Source organism: Scyliorhinus torazame, chromosome 6, assembly GCF_047496885.1.
Source record: "Scyliorhinus torazame isolate Kashiwa2021f chromosome 6, sScyTor2.1, whole genome shotgun sequence".
In the NCBI taxonomy this organism is placed as follows: domain Eukaryota; kingdom Metazoa; phylum Chordata; class Chondrichthyes; order Carcharhiniformes; family Scyliorhinidae; genus Scyliorhinus; species Scyliorhinus torazame.
In genome coordinates, this window is record NC_092712.1 from 50,506,514 (window position 1) to 50,527,691 (window position 21,178).

The following is a 21,178-nucleotide window of genomic DNA, read 5'->3' on the forward strand; positions in this document are numbered from 1 at the left end:
CATGGGCCGGTGCAGATTCAATGGGCTGAATGGCCTCCTTCTGCACTGTAAATTCTATGACATAAACTAGGGAATTCTTTGGAGCTGCTCCAGATCCGTCGGCGTGACTTTGCCAGAGGTGTGGCGGAAGTTCCATTTGCGAATGTAAGTGGGGCTCCCGCCACACTTCAACGAAGTGGTGGTTGTGGTGCGGGAGCAGCTCCGAGGAATTTCTCACCTGTATATTGAAACTTAAGGGGCGGGATTCTCCGACCCCCCGCCGAGTCGGAGAATCCCTGGGGGGGGCGGCAAGAATCCCGCCCTGCCGCTCCGACGCCGGCTGCCGTATTTTCCAGCGCCGGTTTTCAGGCGGGGGCGGGGATCACGCCACGCCGGTTGGGGGCCGTTGACAGCGGACCCCCCCCCCCCGGCAATTCTCCAGGCCCCGATGGGCCGAGCGGCCGTCGGTTTCTGGCCAGTCCTGCTGGCGTGGATTGGACATGGTCCCACACGGCGGGACCTGGCTGGTAGGCCGGCTGGTGCGGTCCTCGGGGGGGTGGGGGGGGGGGGGGGCGCGGGGGGGATCTGGCCCCGGGGGGTGCCCCCACGGTGGCCTAACCCTAGATCGGGGCCCAGCGATCTGCGGGCGGGTATGTGCCATGGGGGCACTCCTTCCTTCCGCTCCGGCCCCTTTAGGGCTCCGCCATGGCCGGCGCGGAGAAGAAACCCCCCTGCGCATGCGGCAGAGTACGCAGGCCGGTCTGCGCATGCGGCAGAGTACGCAGGCCGATCTGCGCATTCGGCAGAGTACGCAGGCCGATCTGCGCATGCGGCAGAGTACGCAGGCCGATCTGCGCATGCGGCAGAGTACGCAGGCCGGTCTGCGCATGCGGCAGAGTACGCAGGCCGGTCTGCGCATGCGGCAGAGTACGCAGGCCGGTCTGCGCATGGGCTAAATCACGCCAGCGGTTTTGCGCATGCGCTAACTTGCGCAGTTCCTTCGTCGCCGGTTGGTGATTTGGCCTCCACAACCTTCTGCGGCAAAGGTGTCCACAGATTCACTACCCTCTGGCTGAAGAAATTCCTCCTCATCTCGGTTTTAAAGGATCATCCCTTCAGTCTGAGGCTCTGCCCTTGGGTTCTAGCTCCTCCTACTATCCAGGAAACAGCCTCTCCACGTCCAGTCTATCCAGGCCTCTCAGTATCCTCTCAATTAGTTTCAATAAGATCCCCCCTCATCCTTCTAAACTCCATCGAATACAGACCCAGCGGGTGGGATTTACCGGCTGTTCACACCGGCGGGAAATTACGATCCCATGCCGGCGCACGGGTTTCCCAGCCATGAGGAGTCAGGCCACCACCCGCGCCAAAAAACATGCGGTGGTCGGTAAATCCCGCCCAGAGTTCTCAACCGTTCCTCACATGACAAGCCCTTCATTCCAGGGATGATTCTTGTGAACCTCCTCTGGAACCTTTCCAAGGCCAGCACATCCTTCCTTAGATATAGGGCCCAAAACGGCTCCTAATACTCCAAATGGGGTCTGTCCAGGGCCTTATACAGCCTTAGAAGTACATCCCTGCTCTTGTACTCTACCCCTCTTGACATGAATGCCAGTGTCTCACTAACTTGATAGAGTTTTTCGAGGAGGTCACAAAGATGATTGATGCAGGTAGGGCAGTGGATGTTGTCTATATGGAACATAGAACATAGACTTCAGTAAGGCTTTTGACAAGGTCCCTCATGGTAGGCTAGTACAAAAGGAGAAGTCACACGGGATCAGGGGTGAGCTGGCAAGGTGGATACAGAACTGGCTAGGTCATAGAAGGCAGAGAGTAGCAATGGAAGGATGCTTTTCTAATTGGAGGGCTGTGACCAGTGGTGTTCCGCAGGGATCAGTGCTGGGACCTTTGCTGTTTGTAGTGTATATAAATGATTTGGAGGAAACTGTAACTGGTCTGATTAGTAAGTTTGCAGACGACACAAAGGTTGGTGGAATTGCGGATAGCGATGAGGACTGTCAGAGGATACAGCAGGATTTAGATTGTTTGGAGACTTGGGTGGAGAGATGGCAGATGGAGTTTAATCCGGACAAATGTGAGATAATGCATTTTGGAAGGTCTAATGCAGGTAGGGAATATACAGTGAATGGTAGAACCCTCAAGAGTATTGAAAGTCAGAGAGATCTAGGAGTACAGGTCCACAGGTCACTGAAAGGGGCAACACAGGTGGAGAAGGTAGTCAAGAAGGCACACGGCATGCTTGCCTTCATTGGCCGGGGCATTGAGTATAAGAATTAGCAAGTCATGTTGCAGCTGTATAGAACCTTAGTTAGGCCACACTTGGAGTATAGTGTTCAATTCTGGTCGCCACACTACCAGAAGGATGTGGAGGCTTTCGAGAGGGTGCAGAAGAGATTTACCAGAATGTTGCCTGGTATGGAGGGCATTAGCTATGAGGAGCGGTTGAATGAACTCGGTTTGTTCTCACTGGAACAACGGAGGTTGAGGGGTGACCTGATAGAGGTCTACAAAATTATGAGGGGCATAGACAGAGTGGATAGTCAGAGGCTTTTCCCCAGGGTAGAGGGTCAATTACTAGGGGGCATAGGTTTAAGGTGAGAGGGGCAAGGTTTAGAGTAGAAGTACGAGGCAAGTTTTTTACTCAGAGGGTAGTGGGTGCCTGGAACTCGCTACCGGAGGAGGTGGTGGAAGCAGGGACGATAGTGACATTTAAGGGGCATCTTGACAAATACATGAATAGGATGGGAATAGAGGGATACGGACCCAGGAAGTGTAGAAGTTTGTAGTTTAGTCGGGCAGCATGGTCGGCACGGGCTTGGAGGGCCGAAGGGCCTGTTCCTATGCTGTACATTTCTTTGTTCTTTGTTTGTTCTTTGTTTATTACATTTGCATTTCTAGCTGCCAACTTATCTGCATGGTAACCTTAAGTGAATCCTGAACCAGGACTCCTAAGTCCCTTTATGCTTTACACTCCCAACGCCATTCCCTATTTAGAAAATAGTCTCTAACTCTATTCTTCCTACCAAAGTGCATAACCTCACACTTTTCCACATTGTTTTGCATCTGACAGTTCTTTGCCCACTCTCCTAGCCTGTCCAAGTCATTCTGCAGCCCCCTTGCTTCCTCAAATCCCACCTGTCCCTCTGCATAAATAAAAGCAAATTGCTGCGGATGCTGGAATCTGAAACCAAAAGAGAAAATGCTGGAAAATCTCAGCAGGTCTGGCAGCATCTGTGAGGAGAGAAAAGAGCTAACGTTTCGAGTCCAGATGATAAAAGGTCAGATGAAACGTTCACTCTTTTCTCTCCTCACAGATGCTGCCAGACCTGCTGAGATTTTCCAGCATTTTCTCTCTTGTCCCTCTACATATCTTTGTATCATCTGCAAACGTAGCAACAATGCCCTCAGTTCCTTCTTCCAAATCGTTAATGTATATTATGAATAGTTGTGGTCCCAATGCTGACCCCCGTGGAACATGTGTCTCAAATCATAGCAATCTTTCTGGAGCTACCTGAATGCTTCTAGCGTTGCAGGATTTGACAAAGAGGACAAATGGCGTCACCTCTGGGCTGACACCAGCATCGCCAACAAAGACCTGACAGCAAGTGATCCGGGTGTTTTTCCGAATGGAGGTCTGTAACTAGTGGATAAGTTATCCGCAGGGATAAGTACTGGGACCTCTGCTCTTTATAACATATATAAATGACTTGGAAAAAAATGTACCGGGTCTGATGAGCAAGTTTGCGGATGATACTAAGATTGCAGGCGTTGCGGATAGTGATGAAGATTGTCAGAGAATACAACAGGATATAGATAGGCTGTAAAATTGGGCAGGGAAATTGCAGATGGAATTTAACCCGGACAAATGCGAGGTGATGCATTTTGGTCAATCCAATTCAGATGGGAACTATAAAATAAATGGCAGAACTATCAGGAGCATAGAGACACAGAGAGATCTGGGCGTGCAGGTTCACACATCCTTAAAAATGGCAGCACAGGTGGAAATGGTGGTAAAGAAAGCATACGGCATGCTTGCCTTCATAGGATGGGGTATCGAGTATAAAAGCTCAAATATTATGTTACAATTATATAGAACGTTGGTTAGGCTACATTTGGAATACTGTGTCCAATTCTGGTCACCGCACTACCAGATGGACGTGGAGGCTTTGGAGAGAGTACAGCAAAGGTTTACCAGGATGTTGCCTGGTCTGGAGAGTATTAGCTATGAGGAGAGATTGAATAAACTGCGAGATTGTTCTCCCTAGAGAGACGGAGGCTGAGGGGCGACCTGATAGAAGTTTATAAAATTATTTGGGGTATAGTTAGGGTGAACAGTTGGAGGCTTTTTCCCAGGGCGGAAATGACAATTACAAGGGGACACAAGTTCAAGGTGAGGGGGGATAGGTTCAGTGGAGATGTGCGGGGGAAGTTTTTTACACAGAGGGTGGTGGTGGCCTGGAATGCACTGCCAAGTGAGGTGGTTGAGGCAGATACGTTAGCGACCTTTACGACTTATCTGGATAGGCACATGAACGGACGGGGTATAGAAGAATACAGGCGGTTGGTCTAGATAGGACACGTGATCGGCGCAGGCTTGGAGGGTCGAAGGGCCTGTTCCTGTGCTGTACTGTGCTTTGTTCTTTGTTCTTGACAATATCGTCTCCAGTGTTCGACTTCCCTTGAAAACAGTGGTCTACCCTCCACAGAATCTGCACTCTCCATGCAAGGGCATCACACCTCTTCCATTAATGGAATTTAAAGGACAGCCCAGCATGGGCAGCATGGTAGCACAGTGGTTAGCACAGTGGCTTCACAGCGCCAGGGGCCCAGTTCGATTCCCGGCTGGGCCACTGTCTGTGCGGAGTCTGCACATTCTCCCCATGTCTGCATGAGTTTCCTCCGGGTGCTCCGGTTTCCTCCCACTAGTCCCGCAAGACATGCTGTTAGGTAATTTGGACATTCTGAATTCTCCCTGTGTACCCGAACAGGCATCGGAATGTGGCGACTAAGGGCTTTTCACGGTAACTTCGTTGCAATGTAAGCCTACTTGTGACAATAAAGATTATTTAAAATTTGATGATAGCCACCCAGATCAGACTGTTTAGCACATTGTGAATGAATTTGGCCTCCGAATCCTTGCAGAATTCAAGATAATCCACCCCGCAGGATGCACGTGGTGTAATTTAATGCCTAACCACATGGCGAGTTTGGTGGCAGAGGCATTTAATCAGGTGGGAAAGTGAATGCCTACTTAAAGGCCCCATCCTGCTTCTCTTGGTGTTAACCCATTGGCGGGGCCACCATGCAGGGAGTACAACAACAACCCTGTAATTGCATGTGAATTTATATGTCCATTAGAAACTTACCCTGGAAAGGTTACCCAGTTCATTCTCTGGTGTAGCTCAGTGATTAATAGTGTAACTCAACCCACCCCAACTGACCCCCAAACGCACCCCCTGACCCAACTGCCCATTCCCACCATCCCAACTACCCACTCTCGCACCCACCCAATCCAACTACCCAATCCTGGCCCATCTACCCACTCGGCCACACTCTTGTCTACTCACCCACCCATTCATCAATCCACCCCCCCCCCAATCATCAATTTACCCACTCACCCACACACTCATACGTCCATAAGATATCGGAGCAGAATTAGGCCAGTAGACCCATTGGGTCTGCTCTGCCATTCAATCATGGCTGATATATTCCTCATCTGCTACCTACAATGCTACAGACCAAGAGTTGGATTGTGAAATCAGCCAGAGCATCTCCTCCCCAGAACACATGACCTAGGGGCAGGAGTAGACAATTTCGCCTCCCAAGCCTAACACCCTCAATGTGATCATGGCTGATCCCATCCTGGCCTCAACTCCACCGTCCTGCCCATTCTCCATAACCCTTCAACCCATTACCAATTAAAAATCTGTCTAAAGCCCCCTTAAATATACTCACTGTCCCAGCATCCACTGCACTCTGGGAATTCCACAGATTCACAACCCTTTGGGAGAAGTAGTTTCACCTCAAATCTATTTTAAATTTGCTAACTCTTATTCTAAGACTATGACCTCCCATTTCAGAATGCCACACAAGAGGAAGTATCTGCTCCAAGTCTACTCGACGCATACCTTTTAGCATCTTGTATCTCCCCTCATTCTTCTAAACTCTAGAGAGTGCGGGCCTAAACTGTTCAATATCTCCTCATACGACAAACCCTCATCTCTGGAATCAACCTCGTGAACCTCCTCTGAACTGCCTCCAATGCCACTCCATCTTTCCTCAAATAAGGGGACCAAAACTGTGCACAATACTCCAGGTGCGGTCTTACCAATGCCTGTATAGTTGCAACAACATTTCCTCACCTTCAATTCCTTTTGCTATAAATGCCAACATTCCATTTGCTTTCCTTATTATCTGCTGCCCACTCTCCTAACCTATCTATATCCATTTGTAAGGTTCTTATTTCCACATTGCAACTTACTGTTGCACCTATTTTGATGTCTTGCAAATTTGGCTATAGAACCTCCTGTCCCTATATCCAAGTCGTTAATATAGATTGTAAATAGCTGGGGCCCAAAGACCAAACCCTGTGGCACCCCACTAGTTACATCTTGTCATCCAGAAAAAGACCCATTTATCCCGACTCTCTGTCTCCTGTCCATCAGCCAGTCTTCTATCCAAGCTAATAAATTACCCCTAATCCCATGTGATCTAACATTGTGCCTTCTGTGTGGCACCTTATCAAACGCCTTCCGGAAGTCCAGATATACTATATCTACAGGATCCCCATTATCTACTTTTGTTGTTACATCTTCGAAGAACTCTAGCAAATTAGTCAAATATGATTTGCTTTTCGTAACACCATGCTGACTCTGATGGACAGCGCTTTGGTTTTCCAAATGTCCCGACATTACGTCCTTGATAACTGTTTCTAACAATTTCCCAACAGCAGATGTTAAACTAACTGGTCTGTAATTTCTCACATTCTGCCTCCCTCCCTTTTTGAATAAGGGCGATACATTAGCACTTTTGCAATCCACAAGAACCTTTCCCACTGAAACCCTTTCAGAATTTAACTCTTACCAAAGTATGGCAGCAGATGGCATAATAAGATGGTGTGTCTTATCATTGCCCCTCTTCGCTTGTGCTCTCTGTGGCTACAGGGGCAGAGGGTGGTTGGCACCAAAGGTTGACTTCCAACAGCTGCTGCCTCTACCCAGTGTCGAGTTTCTTGAACAAGCACTGAGTGCCTTTGCCCCCCCCCCCCCCCCCACCGAAGCCCACAAGCTACCCCATCAGGGTTTCATTTCGGGACTCCCACATTGCGAGTCCCTGCCTGCTGCTGGGTGACTACCAGCTCCTTAAGGGAGCACTTATTACCCACTTAAGGGCCTCAACTGGCAGCGGGGCAAGAAGGTCGACAACGATCCCTCCTGCCACAGACTTACTCGGGGCAGAGGCGGCAAAGCGGACCTATCTCCACCTGTTACCCTCTTGTACGATTAATTCCACCCCCCACCCCCACTTCCACCCCCCACCGCCTCCCCCACCGTCACAAATCTTGTCATGAGGAGGGCATTAAATTCCACCCAAAATATGGGCATCAAACCCGCCGAGCTTTCTCAGAGCACTAAATAAGTTTATTTAGTCAGACATAATGAGCGTGATTTATAAGCGGCTGGCGTGAAGTTCCAATCCCACACCGGAGCACGGGTTTCCAGCGTTGAGGGGTGCAGTTAACAGGAAATGACACGCGGAGGAGTGCTCGGTAAACCCCTCCCCATGCTTTCAAAGCAACCAGTGATATCAGCCAAATGGTTTCGGCATTATCAGAGCATATAGTCAAAAGCAAGTCATTTGATGGGACCATTATAAGAATGTAGTTTTATGTACAGGAAGAGTCTGGGTGGCTGAGGTGCTAAGGCCACTTGATGTATTGGTGAGTTTCAAATTTAGGCAGGTTCTTCATCAATGTCTTGCTTGAAAATTATTTATTTTCTTTTATCTTTTCAGGGAATATTATGTGACCATGGTGACATGGGCAAGCAGTACCAAACTAGCAGTGAACTGGCTGAACAGAGCTCAGAACGTTTCCATCCTGACGTTATGTGAGGCCACGACGGGCATTTGCACAAAGGTACGGGCATATCAGTGAGTAACTGGCACGATGAAGGAAACAATAATGTCAGTGATCCTGGGGTGGCATCGATGACATTCTGCCTGAAACACAAGGCCACAGCTGCCCTTCTGGCTCCCATGCATCCAATTCCACACTGACGTGGAGCAGCGGAGATCCCAGGTTCGATCCCTGAGCTGGGCTCAGTTAGCTGTTTTCAGGGCAGCTCACGAAAAAGACACGATACAAGTGGTATCAGCACCCCTGGGCAGAAGGTGTGTCTGCAGGCTGGTCACTGCACGCCCAGGCCAGGATTCTCCTCCAACCCACGCTCCCCCCCCCCCCCCCCCCGACCCCCTGCCCCCCACCCCCACCTCCTCCCAACATGTGGTAGGATCTGCTGCGGCAGATCTGCCTAGCCAACTGATGGTCCATTGAGTTCAGGGGCTCAGGTGAATCCTGCCGTCAGCCGCTCCTGCTGGGATGACCCTGTGTGCCTACAGCAGGCACAGATCAAGCTCAGTTATGATTCCCAAGATAGTGGAATAGCCCACGAACACTCACTGTCTATGAGGACTTGTTTGCGGCGACCCACAGAAACGGCATGGTAGCATAGTGGTTAGCACTGTTGCTTCACAGCATCAGGGTCCCAGGTTCGTTTCCAGGCTTGGGTCACTGTGCGGAGTCTGCACGTTCTCCCCGTGTCTGCGCGGGTTCCCTCCGGGTGCTCTGGTTTCCCCACAAGTCCCGAAAGACGTGCTGTTAGGTAAATTGGGCATTCTGAATTCTCCCTCTGTGTATCCGAACAGGTGCCGGTGTGTGGCAACGAGGGGCTTTTCACAGTAACTTCATTACAGTGTTAATGTAAGCCTACTTGTGACACTAATAAAGATTATAAACTGGCCGTCCTGGACAAATTTAGTCAAGATGTTGGGGGAGAAATGGAAGCCGACCTGGAGGCCTGTTCTTTTTTTCTCCCCATGGGTTGGGAAGGAGGAAGAAGGAATCAGCAGGTGGGTCTTTCCAGAACATTCTGCCTGAAGTTACTTTTTGAATTGTTAAAAAGAAAGGAAGACTTTCTTCCTTGTGTGAAGAAAGTGTGCAGAGGACACTGAAAGTCTGCAGAAGGATATAGATAGTTTAAGTGAGTGGACAAGAGTCTGGCAAATGGAGTTCAAAGTTGATAAATGAAGATCATCCATTTTGTAGGAATAACAACAAAATGGACTATTATTTAAATGGTAAAAATTTGCTGAAGTGCAGAGGGACCAGGGTGTCCTTGTGCATGAATCGCAAAACTTGGTTTGCAGATGCAGCAGGTAATTAAGAAGGCAAATTGAATTTGGTACTTCATTGCCAGAGGGATGGAGTTTAAAAACAAGGAGGTTATGTTGCAGCTGTATAGAGTGCTGGTGAGGCTTCACCTGGAGTACTGTATTCAGTTTTGGTCTACTTACTTGAGAAAGGATATACTGGCACTGGAGGGTGTGCAGAGGAGATTCAGTCGGTTGATTCCGGAGTTGATGAGCTTATGAGGAGAGACTAAGTAGACTGGGACTATACTCATTGGAATTTAGAAGAATGAGGGGGGATCTTATAGAAACATATAAAATTATGAAGGGAATAGGCAGGATAGAAACAGGGAGGTTGTGAGAACTAGCTGGTGAAACTAAGGGGCATAGCCTCAAAACAAGGGGGAGCAGATTTAGGACTGAGTTGAGGAGGAACTTCTTCACCCAAAGGGTTGTGAATAAGTGGAATTCACTGCCTAGTGAAGCAGCTGAGGCTACCTCATTGAATGTTTTTGAGGCAAAAATAGATAGATTTTTGAACAGTAAAGGAATCAAGGGTTATGGTGAGTGGGTGGGTAAGTGGAGCTGAGTCCACATAAAGATCAGCCATGATCTTATTGAATGGTGGAGCAGGCTCGAGGGGCCAGATGGCCTACTCCTGCTCCCAGTTCTTATGTTCTTACTTGCTTTAGTCCTGGAGGGCCCTGATTTCCTAAATGCTGAGATTGCTTGGCGACAGAACCTCCATTTGTCTCTGTCCCATGTTATGTTTTCCCCGTGTAATGGACTCCCATTTACAGGCTCTGAGATCGGCTTTCAGAGTGTCTTTGTTTCGGAGTTTGGGACATCCTATGATGCGGGTTCCCGAGCTCAACTGGCTTTAGAATACCACCTTTGGCATGCGGGAATCCGCCATGTAAACCACATGACTGCCTCAGCAAAACTGTGCTCTGAGGAGCATGCTCTCGACATCAGGTAAGTGGCACCTTGCAAGAACCTGGGTGTTGGTTTTGTAGCTGCATCATAAGGGGTGAAGATTGAAGGTGCCTGGTTGTTTTATGCACACTTCATGATGAAAGAAAAGGGATGATTTTTATTCATTCGAGGGGATGGGGTGGGGGGGTGGGGGGGGGGGGGCAGGCTTCTCGGTCTATGCCAGAATTAATTGCCCACTACTGCCTGGTGCCCACTACTGCCTGGTATAATTTGAGACAAACGCCATGTCTCTCCCTCCAAAGCTGGTGGGTGAGCCGACCCAATGCAGAGCTCGCTTATTTCAGGCGATGGATGATGACATCATCCAGTGCGGTGTTGGTGGAAAGGACACTCGCAAGACAGGAGAGCTTCTGAACCGAGATGAGGGGTGTATTGTTCACTGTGACTGTGGGGTCTTGGAGTTTTGGCCAGGAGAAAATTGGTACAACTACTGAAATTTCAGGAACACAGCAACCAGTTTTGTGCAAGGCAAAGCAATGTGCAAACGAGCAGATGACCTGTTCTTGTCGTGTTGAATATTTTGTGTTGAAATATTGGCCAGGACACTGGGGATAATTCCCCTGCTCTTCTCCGAGAGAGTTTCACGGGAATTTTTTTTTTTACATTCACTGAGGGAGTAAATGTTAATACCTCGTCCGAATGACGGCACCTCTGACAGTGCAGTACTGCTTCTGTTCTGCACTGGTTTGCCAGCCTAGATTTTGGTGAACAAAGCTTACTGAAGGATGCTGAACTAGTCTGATTGTTTGTACTTATATGGCCACCTATTTACTGTTACAGAAACATGAGGATGAAAGTGAAAGCTGGCTCTCTAGACAGGTAAGAAATTAAATACCCGAAAGGTCTGTTGTTCACTCTCTAGTTTGTTTTGTCATTTTGTCTGCCTGTAGAACTATTATTATAGATTATTATTATGTATTTGTTGAACAGAGGCATCATGTGCAAATGGGGTGCATGTTAAAAATGAGTCAGCAGCATCTGTGAGGACTGAGTGGGTAAATGCACAACCTGATGTGATCCAGAATCACTCATATCAACAAAGTTTCTTGAACCGCTAACAGTGCAGCACTCCCTCAATACTGCAACCGGAGGGCAGCATGTGGTGCAGTGGATAGCACTGAGACTGCGGCGCTGAGGACCCAGGTTTGAATTCCGGCCCAGTCACAGTCCGTGTGGCGTTTGCACATTCTCACCATGTCTGCCCCCACAACCCAAAGATGTGCAGGTTCGGTGGATTGGCCACGCTAAATTGCCCCTTAATTGGAAAACAAAAAAGAATTGGGTACTCTAAATTTAAAAAAATATATATATACTGCTACCGAGCAAAGGATTTTGTGCTTAAGCCCCTGGGATAGGCTTTCACCTTCAGACTCAGAGGTGAGAGTGCTACTCGGGAAGCCACAGCTGATGATAATTACATAACACTCTGTCGCAGCTTTCAGAAATGTGACAACGTCTTCCATGTAGATCGAAGACTTAGGCGCAACCAAAACTGCAAACTCCACTGAACCACAGTGAAATGAGTGTGCAAACAGTGTGGACGGAGGAATGTTAAACTTTCGACAGCAAGAGACTCCTTCAAGCAGTTTGATGGGATCTTCAATATAAACCTGTTCCTTGCGAAGGGATGTTTCAGAGATCGTTTTACATGCGGTATGGTGAACAATCGATGCTGTCGGATTGGCTTCCCATGATGCCCACAGTGGAAAGGAAAATCCGACAGCTGGTTTGATGGTATCCCATCCAATATCGGACGTTTCACACCATCAATAAACAGATCCTCTTCATTGAAAGGGCAGCAGTCCTAACAATGCACAGTTCCGTCCGTAGTTTGGTAAAGTCACAGCCCCTATTGGGCAGCACGGTAGCACAATGGTTAGCACTATGGTTTCACAGCGGCAAAGTCTCAGGTTTGATTCCCGGTTTGGGCCACTGTCTGTGCGGAGTCTGCACGTTCTCCTCCGGGTGCTCCGGTTTCCTCCCACAAGTCCCGAAAGACGTGTTGTTAGGTGCTGACAATAAAAATTATTATTTAAAAATTTCAATCAGTAAACCTCTAACTGAAGAGGTAGAGCGCGACCACTGACACTGCTGGCATGCACGGACCTGTGACCACTGCACCCTGCACCCCACACCACCACGTTCCGCTCATCCCCCCCCCCACCCAACCCCAACCTGAGTCAACCCCCAAGCTGAGCTAACACCACAGAACACACAGTGCCGAAGGAGGCCATTTGGCCCATCGAGTCAGCACCGACCCACTTAAGCCCTCACTTCCACCCTATCCCCATAACCCAATGACCCCTCCTAACCTTTTTGGTTACTAAGGGCAATTTGTCATGGCCAATCCACCTAACCTGCATGTCTTTGGACTGTGGGAGGAAACTGGAGCACCCGGAGGAAACCCACGCAGACACGGGGAGAACATGCAGACTCCGCACAGACAGTGACCCAGCGGGGAATTGAACCTGGGAAGCTGGCGCTGTGAAGCCACAGTGCTAGCCACTTGTGCTACCGTGCTGCCCACTGGGAGGAAAAAGAGAGGAGGTAAAACACTTAGTGATTTACTGTGAATGCCATATCAATGATTTTGCTCAACACACCAACATCTGGACCGAGGTAAAATACAAACCCACTATATCATCCAAGGTGTGAATGGTTCAAAAGGAGGCCATTCAGCCCATCAAGTCTGCACCGACCCTCTGAAAGAGCACCCTACCCAGGCCTACTCCCCCGCCCTATCGCCTTAACCTCATAACACCATCTAACGTTTTGACACTAAGGGGCAATATAGCATCCAAGTCCATCTTACCTGCACATCTTTGGACTATGGGAGGAAACCAGAGCACCCGGAGGAAACCCATGCAGACACGGAGAAAACGTGCAAACCCCACACAGACAGTCGCCCAAGGTCAGAATCAAAGCTGGGCCCTGTCGCTGTGAGGCAGCACTGCTAACCACTGTGCCACCCATGATTCTAGTGAACCTCTTGTGCCAGTCGCTCATGACCCATTGCACAATTTGAACACTCAATTAGATTATACGCATATATTCACTCCCAATTATCAGTTATTCGACATTGGAATGAGACTTTCTGTGTTTATGAGCTCAAGGGACACAATGATAGTTACGGAAGGGCACGAGATAGCTGGAGGAGATCTTGTGGTGCAGTGGGTAAGCATCCCTGCCTCCGAGCCAGAAGCTTCGAGTTGAAGTCTCACCCCAGGTGTGTTTGTGACATGGGCAAACAGGTTGATTCACAGCCTGAAAATTCTTCCAACATGCCAGTGGAGGGTAGCAGGCGTGGGTAAGATTCCTGGTCAGCCAGGTGATGGAAAAAATGTTGGAGCCTCTGCCATGACCATCCGTAGCTCCAGACTACAACATGAAGGTTAAAGTGCATGTTGCCACGGCAACCCGGACTTCCCACCTCCACTCGATGATTCAATATAAAAGAATCAGACAGGACATTAAGGAGGTAATCAAGGTCCATCAAGCATTTATCTGACTCTCTTTCGAAAGTGAGGAAGCAGATTTAATAATTTCAGGTAGGACATTCCTGGAGTCCCGAGTCCCTTAAATTCATAAAACATCAGTTAGTCATTACTCTCTATTTCCTATCCTTTAGTACTCACATTCCCTTGGACTTCGAGTTGGTAAAAATTAATTTAATCAACAAGCCTCATTTATGCCACATTTTTGAATGCTTTCAGAAAACCTATACACAGTACTTTCTCCTGTCCTACATTACAACAGTGTTTGTACTACTTGGAGATGGTTCAGCTCATTTGGTGGGCAGCTGGTTTGTGATGCAGAGCAAGACCAGCAGCGCGGGTTCAATTCCCGTGCTTTGGAACATCCCAAAACAAATTCTGCATTAAGAAATTGTGATATCCCCAGTGCATTTGCAACTGACCTCCACACATTGGTGTCCTAAAAGAACTGTACAGGGCAGTCATTTCTCGATTTAAAAGAAACAGCACAAGAACAGCACTTGAAGCACAAACACTGCGGCACGAGAAGCGGAGGTGAATCGACAGGGAATAACAGTGGATGAACAGATGAAGGCAGAAGCGCAGCAACATGGGCAACAGAGGTCGGCTAATTCGCCGCTGGGCCAGCAGCCAAACCCGAAGCTCCCTGATCTAAATGGTTTATTGTCAGAATCAGAGAGGCTGAGCTATTTACTAAGGTGAGCGGGCACTCTTGGTGGGTGAGGCTTCACACTGAAAGCAGGCCTCTGCAAAGCTCACCTCACCAACTTAGCCCGCTGAACCATCGTCATAGACTAGCCGCTTCTTTGAGTGACTACCCCGAATACTTGGCCATAGGCTCGGAGGGTGACCTTGCCAAGTAACTAAACGGCAAAGCGAAAGCTAAAAAAAATGCAAATATATAGCCATCTGAAATGATTCATGGTACTGAGGATGTAATATTGCATGAATACAAAAGCCGACTTGACATTGTTTAGGAGACAAGACCGAACGCAGAATGCTGCAATGTCCTGCTCAGCTCCCATTCCAATCACAGTACCTTGACAAGTCTGGTTATGGGGGGAAAGAAAATATGGATCTGACACTTTTGAAGTAATAAAAGGGAATAGCGTAATAAAACATTTGAACTCGCTGTAGCAATCAAACATCTTTACAGCCTCAGAATTTATTTGCCATGCCAGCTCAATGACCACTTTGCTCGGTTTGTAAAACTTTACTGAACAGGGCTGTAATAGGCTATCAGTTGGAGCTTTCAGCTAAAGCTGGTATTATGAACACATGCAAATTAGATTTCAATGTACTGCAGCCTTTCAATGGGTGAGTTTTAAAAGATGAATATAAGGCTTTTGAAAATCAAATTGGAAATTACTTTCTCGGCCGACTTTAATGGCCTGGTTCTTGCAGTCAGCAGCGAAGCAGAGGCGTTCGCCACTGACTACGTGAAGGGGACATCGACTCTATCTTTCTCGTAGGCTGCAGTGGAAGCCTGTTCTCCGACTGCCCAATGGATCCAACAGCAAAGTCGGTGCAGCAGTCCCGTGATGCAGTGCATTGACCGCAACACCATGCCCTAGTTTGTTACCATGCGCTGAGAATATGTCCCTTGAGGTCTGTGTTCAGCTCACCAACAGGTAGAACAAAGAATAAAGAAAAGTATAGCACAGGAACAGGCCCTTCGACCCTCCAAGCCTGCGTCGACCACGCTGCCCATCTAAACTAAAACCTAATGCAGTTGCGGGGTCCGTATCCCTCTATTCCCATCCTATTCATGTATTTGTCAAGACGCCCCTTAAACATCACTATCATACCTGCTTCCACCACCTCCTCTGGCAGCGAGTTCTAGGCACCTATTACCCTCTGACACGTGTAATAAAACTTCCCTCGCACATCTCCTCTAAGCTTTGCCCCTCGCACCTGAAACCTATGCCCCCCAGTAATTGACTCTTCCACTCTGGGAAAGAGCTTCTGACTATCCACTCTGTCCATGCCCCTCATAATTTTTTAGACTTCTGTCAGGTCGCCCCATAACCTCCGTAATACCAGTGAGAACAACCCGAGTTTACCCAACCTCTCCATATAGCTAATGCCCTTCAGACCACGCAACATCCTGGTAAACTTCTTCTGTAGCCTCTCCAAAGCTTCCACATCCTTCTGGTAGTGTGGCAACCAGAATTGAATACTATATTCCAAGTGTGGCCTAACTACGGTTCAATACAGCTGCAGCATGACATACCAATTTTTATACTGAATGTCCTGGCCGAAGAAGGCAAGCCTTCTTGACTACCTTCTCCACCTGCGTTGCCGCTTTCAGTGACCTATAGGCCTGTGCCTGTCAATACTCTTAAGTGTTCTGCCATTTACTGTATATTTCCCACCTGTATTAAACCTTCCAAAATACATTACCTCACATTTTTCTGGATTAAACTCCATCTGCCATCTCTCCACCTTAGTCGCTAACCGATCTCTATCTTCCTGAATCCTCTGACAGTCCTCATCGCTATCCGCAATTCTACTAACCTGTGTGCCGTCCGCAAATTTGCTAATCAGACCAGTTGCATCTTCCTCCAAATCATTTATATATACTACAAACAGAGGTCCCAGCACTGATCTGTGCAGAACACAACTAGTCACAGACCTCCATTCTGATAAGCGCCCTTCCACAGCTACCCTCTGTCTTCTATGACTGAGCCAGTTCTGTATCCATCTTGCCAGCTCACCTCTGATCTCATGTGTCTTCACCTTCTGTACCAGTCTGCCATGACGGATCTTGTCAAAGTCCTTACTGAAGTCCATGTAGACAGCATCCACTGCCCTACCTTCATCAATTATCTTCGTCACTTCCTCAAAAAACTCGATCAAGTTAGCAAGACACGACCTCCCCTGCACAAAACCATGCTGCATCTCGCTAATACATCCGCCTGCTTCCAAATGGGAATAAATCCTGTCTCGGAGAATCCTCTCCAGTAATTTTCCTACCACTGACGTAAGGCTCGCCGGCCTATAATTTCCTGGGTTATCCTTGCTACCCTTCTTAAACAAAAGAACAAAATTAGCTATCCTCCAATCCTCTGGGACCTCACCTGTAGCCAGTGAGGATACAAAGATTTCTGTCAAGGCTCCAGCAATTTCCTCCCTTGCCTCCCTCAGTATTCTGGGGTATGTTATATTACCCTTGGTGGTAATATGTTGTGTTCTTTGTCTTTTCTTCCAGAATGGTCCATTGTGTTGATAACAAAGAATCCACCAATCATTAGATTGAAACAAAACTGATTTATTGAAAACTATTAAAGAAATGAAGTTTGAACACTCTACTGAGCTGCAGTCAATAATAAAGTAATATTGAATCTGTCTAGCAGTACTCAATAACCTAAATAGTCACTTAGTCACAAATTATACTATGATCTAACCTTGCGTTAACTCTACCTAATCTAGTGCTGTTCTCATGCTTTCTCCTTTACTAACTACCCAGCATTCCCTGAGGTCTGGTTTATAGACAGAGAAATGGTGGTGCCCTCTAGTGTTTGAATTACACAGAGATGTAATAATTAACCCTTCACTAACCTGACTATATACATATAATTACAGGGTAGATGCCATTGGCCCTGGGGACTTACCTACTTTAATATTTTTCAAGACACCTACCACCTCCTCCTTTTTGATCTCAATGCGACTATTTACACACCCATCCCCGGACTCATCATCCACCAAGTCTTTCTCTTTGGTGAATACTGATGCAAAGCACTCATTTAGTACCTCACCCATTTCCTCTGGCTCCACACATAGATTCACTCCCATATCCTTGAGTGTGCCAACCCTTTCCCTGGCTACTCTCGTGCTATTTATTTAAGTATAAAAAACCTTGGGATTTTCCTTAATCCTGTTTGTCAATGACTTTTCATGACCCCTTTTAGCCCTCCTGACTCCTTGCTTAAGTTCCTTCCTACCTTCCTTATATTACTCACAGACTTTGTCTGTTCCCAGCCATCTAGCCCTGACAAATGCTTTGTTTTTCTTTTTGACTAGGCTCACAATATCCCTCATTATCCAAGGTTCCCAAAACTTGCCATACTTACCCTTCTTCCTCACAGGAACATGCCGGTCCTGAATTCCTATCAACTGACATTTGAAAGCCTCCCACATGCCAGATGTTGATTCACGCTCAAACATCCGCACCCAATCTAGATTCCTCAGTTCCTGCCTAATATTGTTAGAATTAGCTTTCCCCAGTTTCGCACCTCCGCCTGAGGACTACTTGTTTATTGCCTCTTTGGGATTTCTTGGTGGCAAAGTAGCTGTGTTTGTGCTGTCAGAAGCTCAGCTGAGAGAGTGATAGGACGGCATTAGAGGAAACCAATCTGAAGGTTGTGCTGTTCAATGCCAGTTTGAGGTCATGTGTGTAGCAGTGTGTGCTTATTTGACCAAGTGGGATAATGGAATGAGAGTAGCTAGAGCCGATAGGGAGCTTTAATGGTAGAACTCTTGCGAGTACTGACAGGCAGAGAGATCTGGGCGTGCATATCCACCGATCACTGAAAGTGGCAACGCATGTGGATAAGGTGGTCAAGAAGGCATACGGCATGCTGGCCTTCATCAGTCGGGACATTGAATATAAAAATTAGCAAGTTATGTTGCAGCTGTACAGAACCTTAGTTGGAATATGGTGTACAGTTCTGGTCGCCACACTACCAGAAGTATGTGGTGCTTTGGAGAGGGTACAGAAGCGGATTCTAGGATGTTGCCTGGTATGGAGGGCATTACGAGGTTAGATAAACTCGGTCTGGTCTCAATGGAACAACGGAGGTTGAGATGCGACCAGATAGAAGTCTACAAGATTATGAGTGGCATGGACAGAGTGGATAGTCAGATGCTCTTTCCTAGGGGAGGAGAGTCAAGTACTAGGGGAAATGTGTTTAAAGTGTGTGGGGAAAAGTTTAGAACAGATGTGCAAGGCCAGTTTTTTTACACCGAGGGTGGTAAATATATGGAACGGGCTGTCTGGGGAGGTGGTGGAAGCAGGTATGATAGGGGCATTTAAGGGGCATCTAGACAAATATATGAATAGGGTGGGAATGGAAGGTTACAGACTCCGTAAGTGCATATGGTTTTAGTTTAGGCAGGTATCATGGTCGGCGCAGGCTTGGAGGGCTGAAGGGCCTGTTCCTGTGCTGTATTGTCCTTTGTTCTTTGACAGGTCTGTTTTGCATTTTACTGTGTTCCCTCATTTTATTGAGACAGCAGAATAGATTATGTGACTTGTGCCCAGACTAAAGTTGTCTTGGGTACCGGGTATTCTTCAACTACCCGCCCCCCCCCCCCCACTCCTTCTCTGAACCACGGGGTGAGCCCAGGTTAAGGTTTACTCCAGAACTTGCAGACTGCCTGACCTGAACCGGCAATGGGATTTTGAATGAAGCTGTTGAATTTCCCAGCAGAGGTTATTAACATCAGGATGACCCACATTTGAGAAGGCTCCCTTCTTGCCATGCCATTTTATGGTCCCAAAAATAAGCAAACAAAAAAAATTAAGCATCTCTGGGACGTAGCGAGGATGGCACGGTCGCACAGTGGGTAGCACGGTTGCTTCACAGCTCCAGCGTCCCAGGTTCGATTCCCGGCGTGGGTCACTGTCTGTGCGGAGTCTGCACGTTCTCCCCGTGTCTGTGTGGGTTTCCTCCGGGTGCTCCGGTTTCCTCCCACAAGTCCCGAAAGGCGTGCTTGTTAGGTAAATTGGACATTCTGAATTCTCCCTCCGTGTACCCGAACAGGTGCCGGAATGTGGCAACTAGGGGTTTTCACAGTAACTTCATTGCAGTGTTAATGTCAGCCTACTTGTGACACTAATAAAGATTATTATTATTATTATATCTGCAATTTCATGAAATTACAGTCTTCCTCCACCTCGCCTCCTTGTCGTGGTTTTGATCGTTGCCAGCTTTTGAGAAGTGTGGAATTCCTTGCCTCCCTCAGATATTCTTTCCTACTACTATAAGCTTTTCAAACCCCAAGTTTGGCGTCATACCTCGCCGACGGTATGTGTGTTGCTTAGTTATCTTCACCTCTTTGCATCCTTTCTGAGATCCTGCAGTTTCTTCACGTTCTCAACTGCCTAAAAAAACTGCTGATTTCGCCCCCGCCCCCCGAGTTTATTTGGTCAGTGGAGCCCATCTTGGTGTTTGCTAGTGCTGTTGGGAGTTTAAACTAATGTGGCAGGGGGATGGGAACTGATGCAGGAAGTCGGAGGGAAGTAAAACTGGGCCAGAAACAAAAAGCAGTAAGGGGGAAAGTGTAAGGCAGAGAGGCCATAGTCAAAAATCAAAAAAGGTAAATGAGCTTGTTGCGCACATTGAAATTGGCCGGTACGATGTTGTGGGCATCACAGAGATGTGGCTGCCAGGGGATCAGGGCTGGGATCTAAATATCCAAGGATATATGTCCTATCGAAAGGACAGGCAGATGGGCAAAGGGGGCGAGGTTGCATTGTTAGCAAGGAATGAAGTTAAATCGATAGCAAGGGGCGATATAGGATCAGAAGGCATAGAATCTCTGTGGGTAGAGTTGAGGAATCGCAAAGGTAAAAAGACCCTGATGGGAGTTATGTACAGGCCCCCTAGCAATAGTCAGGATGTGGGGCAGAAAATAAATCAGGAGATAGAAAAGGCATGTAAAAAAGGAAATATAACAATAATCATGGGGGACTTCAATAAGCAGGTGGACTGGGAAAATCAGGTTGGTAGTAGATCCCAAGCAAAGGAATTTGTGGAATGTCTAAGATATGTTTTTTTGGAGCAGCTTGTGACAGAGCCTACTAGGGAACAGGCAATTCTGGATTTGGTGATGTGTAATGAGGCAAACTTGATCAGGACCTTAAGGTGAAGGAACCCTTAGGGAGCAGTGACCACAATATGATAGAATTTACCCTGCAGTTTGAGAGGGAGAAGCTGCAATCAGATGTAACGGTATCACAATTAAGTAAGAGTAACTACAAAGACATGAGGGAGGAGCTGGCCAGAGTTGATTGGAAAAGGAGCCTAACAGGGATGACTGTGGAACAGCAATGGCAGTTGTTTTTGGGGGTTATTATGGAGGCACAACAGAAATTCATCCCAAGGAGGAGGAAACATGCTAAGGGGAGGACAAGGCATCCATGGCTGACGAGGGATGTCAAGGATAGCAAAAGGCTAAAGAAAAAATATACAAAGTGGTGAGAATTAGTGGGAACCCAGAGGATTGGGAAGCCTTTAAAAGTGAGCAGAGGACAACTAAAAAAGCATTAAGGGGGG

The 21,178-nt window shown here is 47.7% G+C and overlaps 1 protein-coding gene across 3 annotated transcripts in view; it reads left to right on the forward strand.

The window, feature by feature from the left end:
• dpp6a (dipeptidyl-peptidase 6a) overlaps positions 1-21,178 on the forward strand; it is a 1,922,242-nt gene that overhangs the window by 1,548,582 nt on the left and 352,482 nt on the right. For all 3 annotated transcript variants that reach the window (XM_072508192.1, XM_072508190.1, XM_072508191.1), the window contains exons 11-12: positions 8,014-8,137; positions 11,185-11,223. In XM_072508192.1, coding sequence (XP_072364293.1) covers positions 8,014-8,137; positions 11,185-11,223 — 163 coding nt within the window. The remainder of the gene's footprint in view (positions 1-8,013; positions 8,138-11,184; positions 11,224-21,178) is intronic.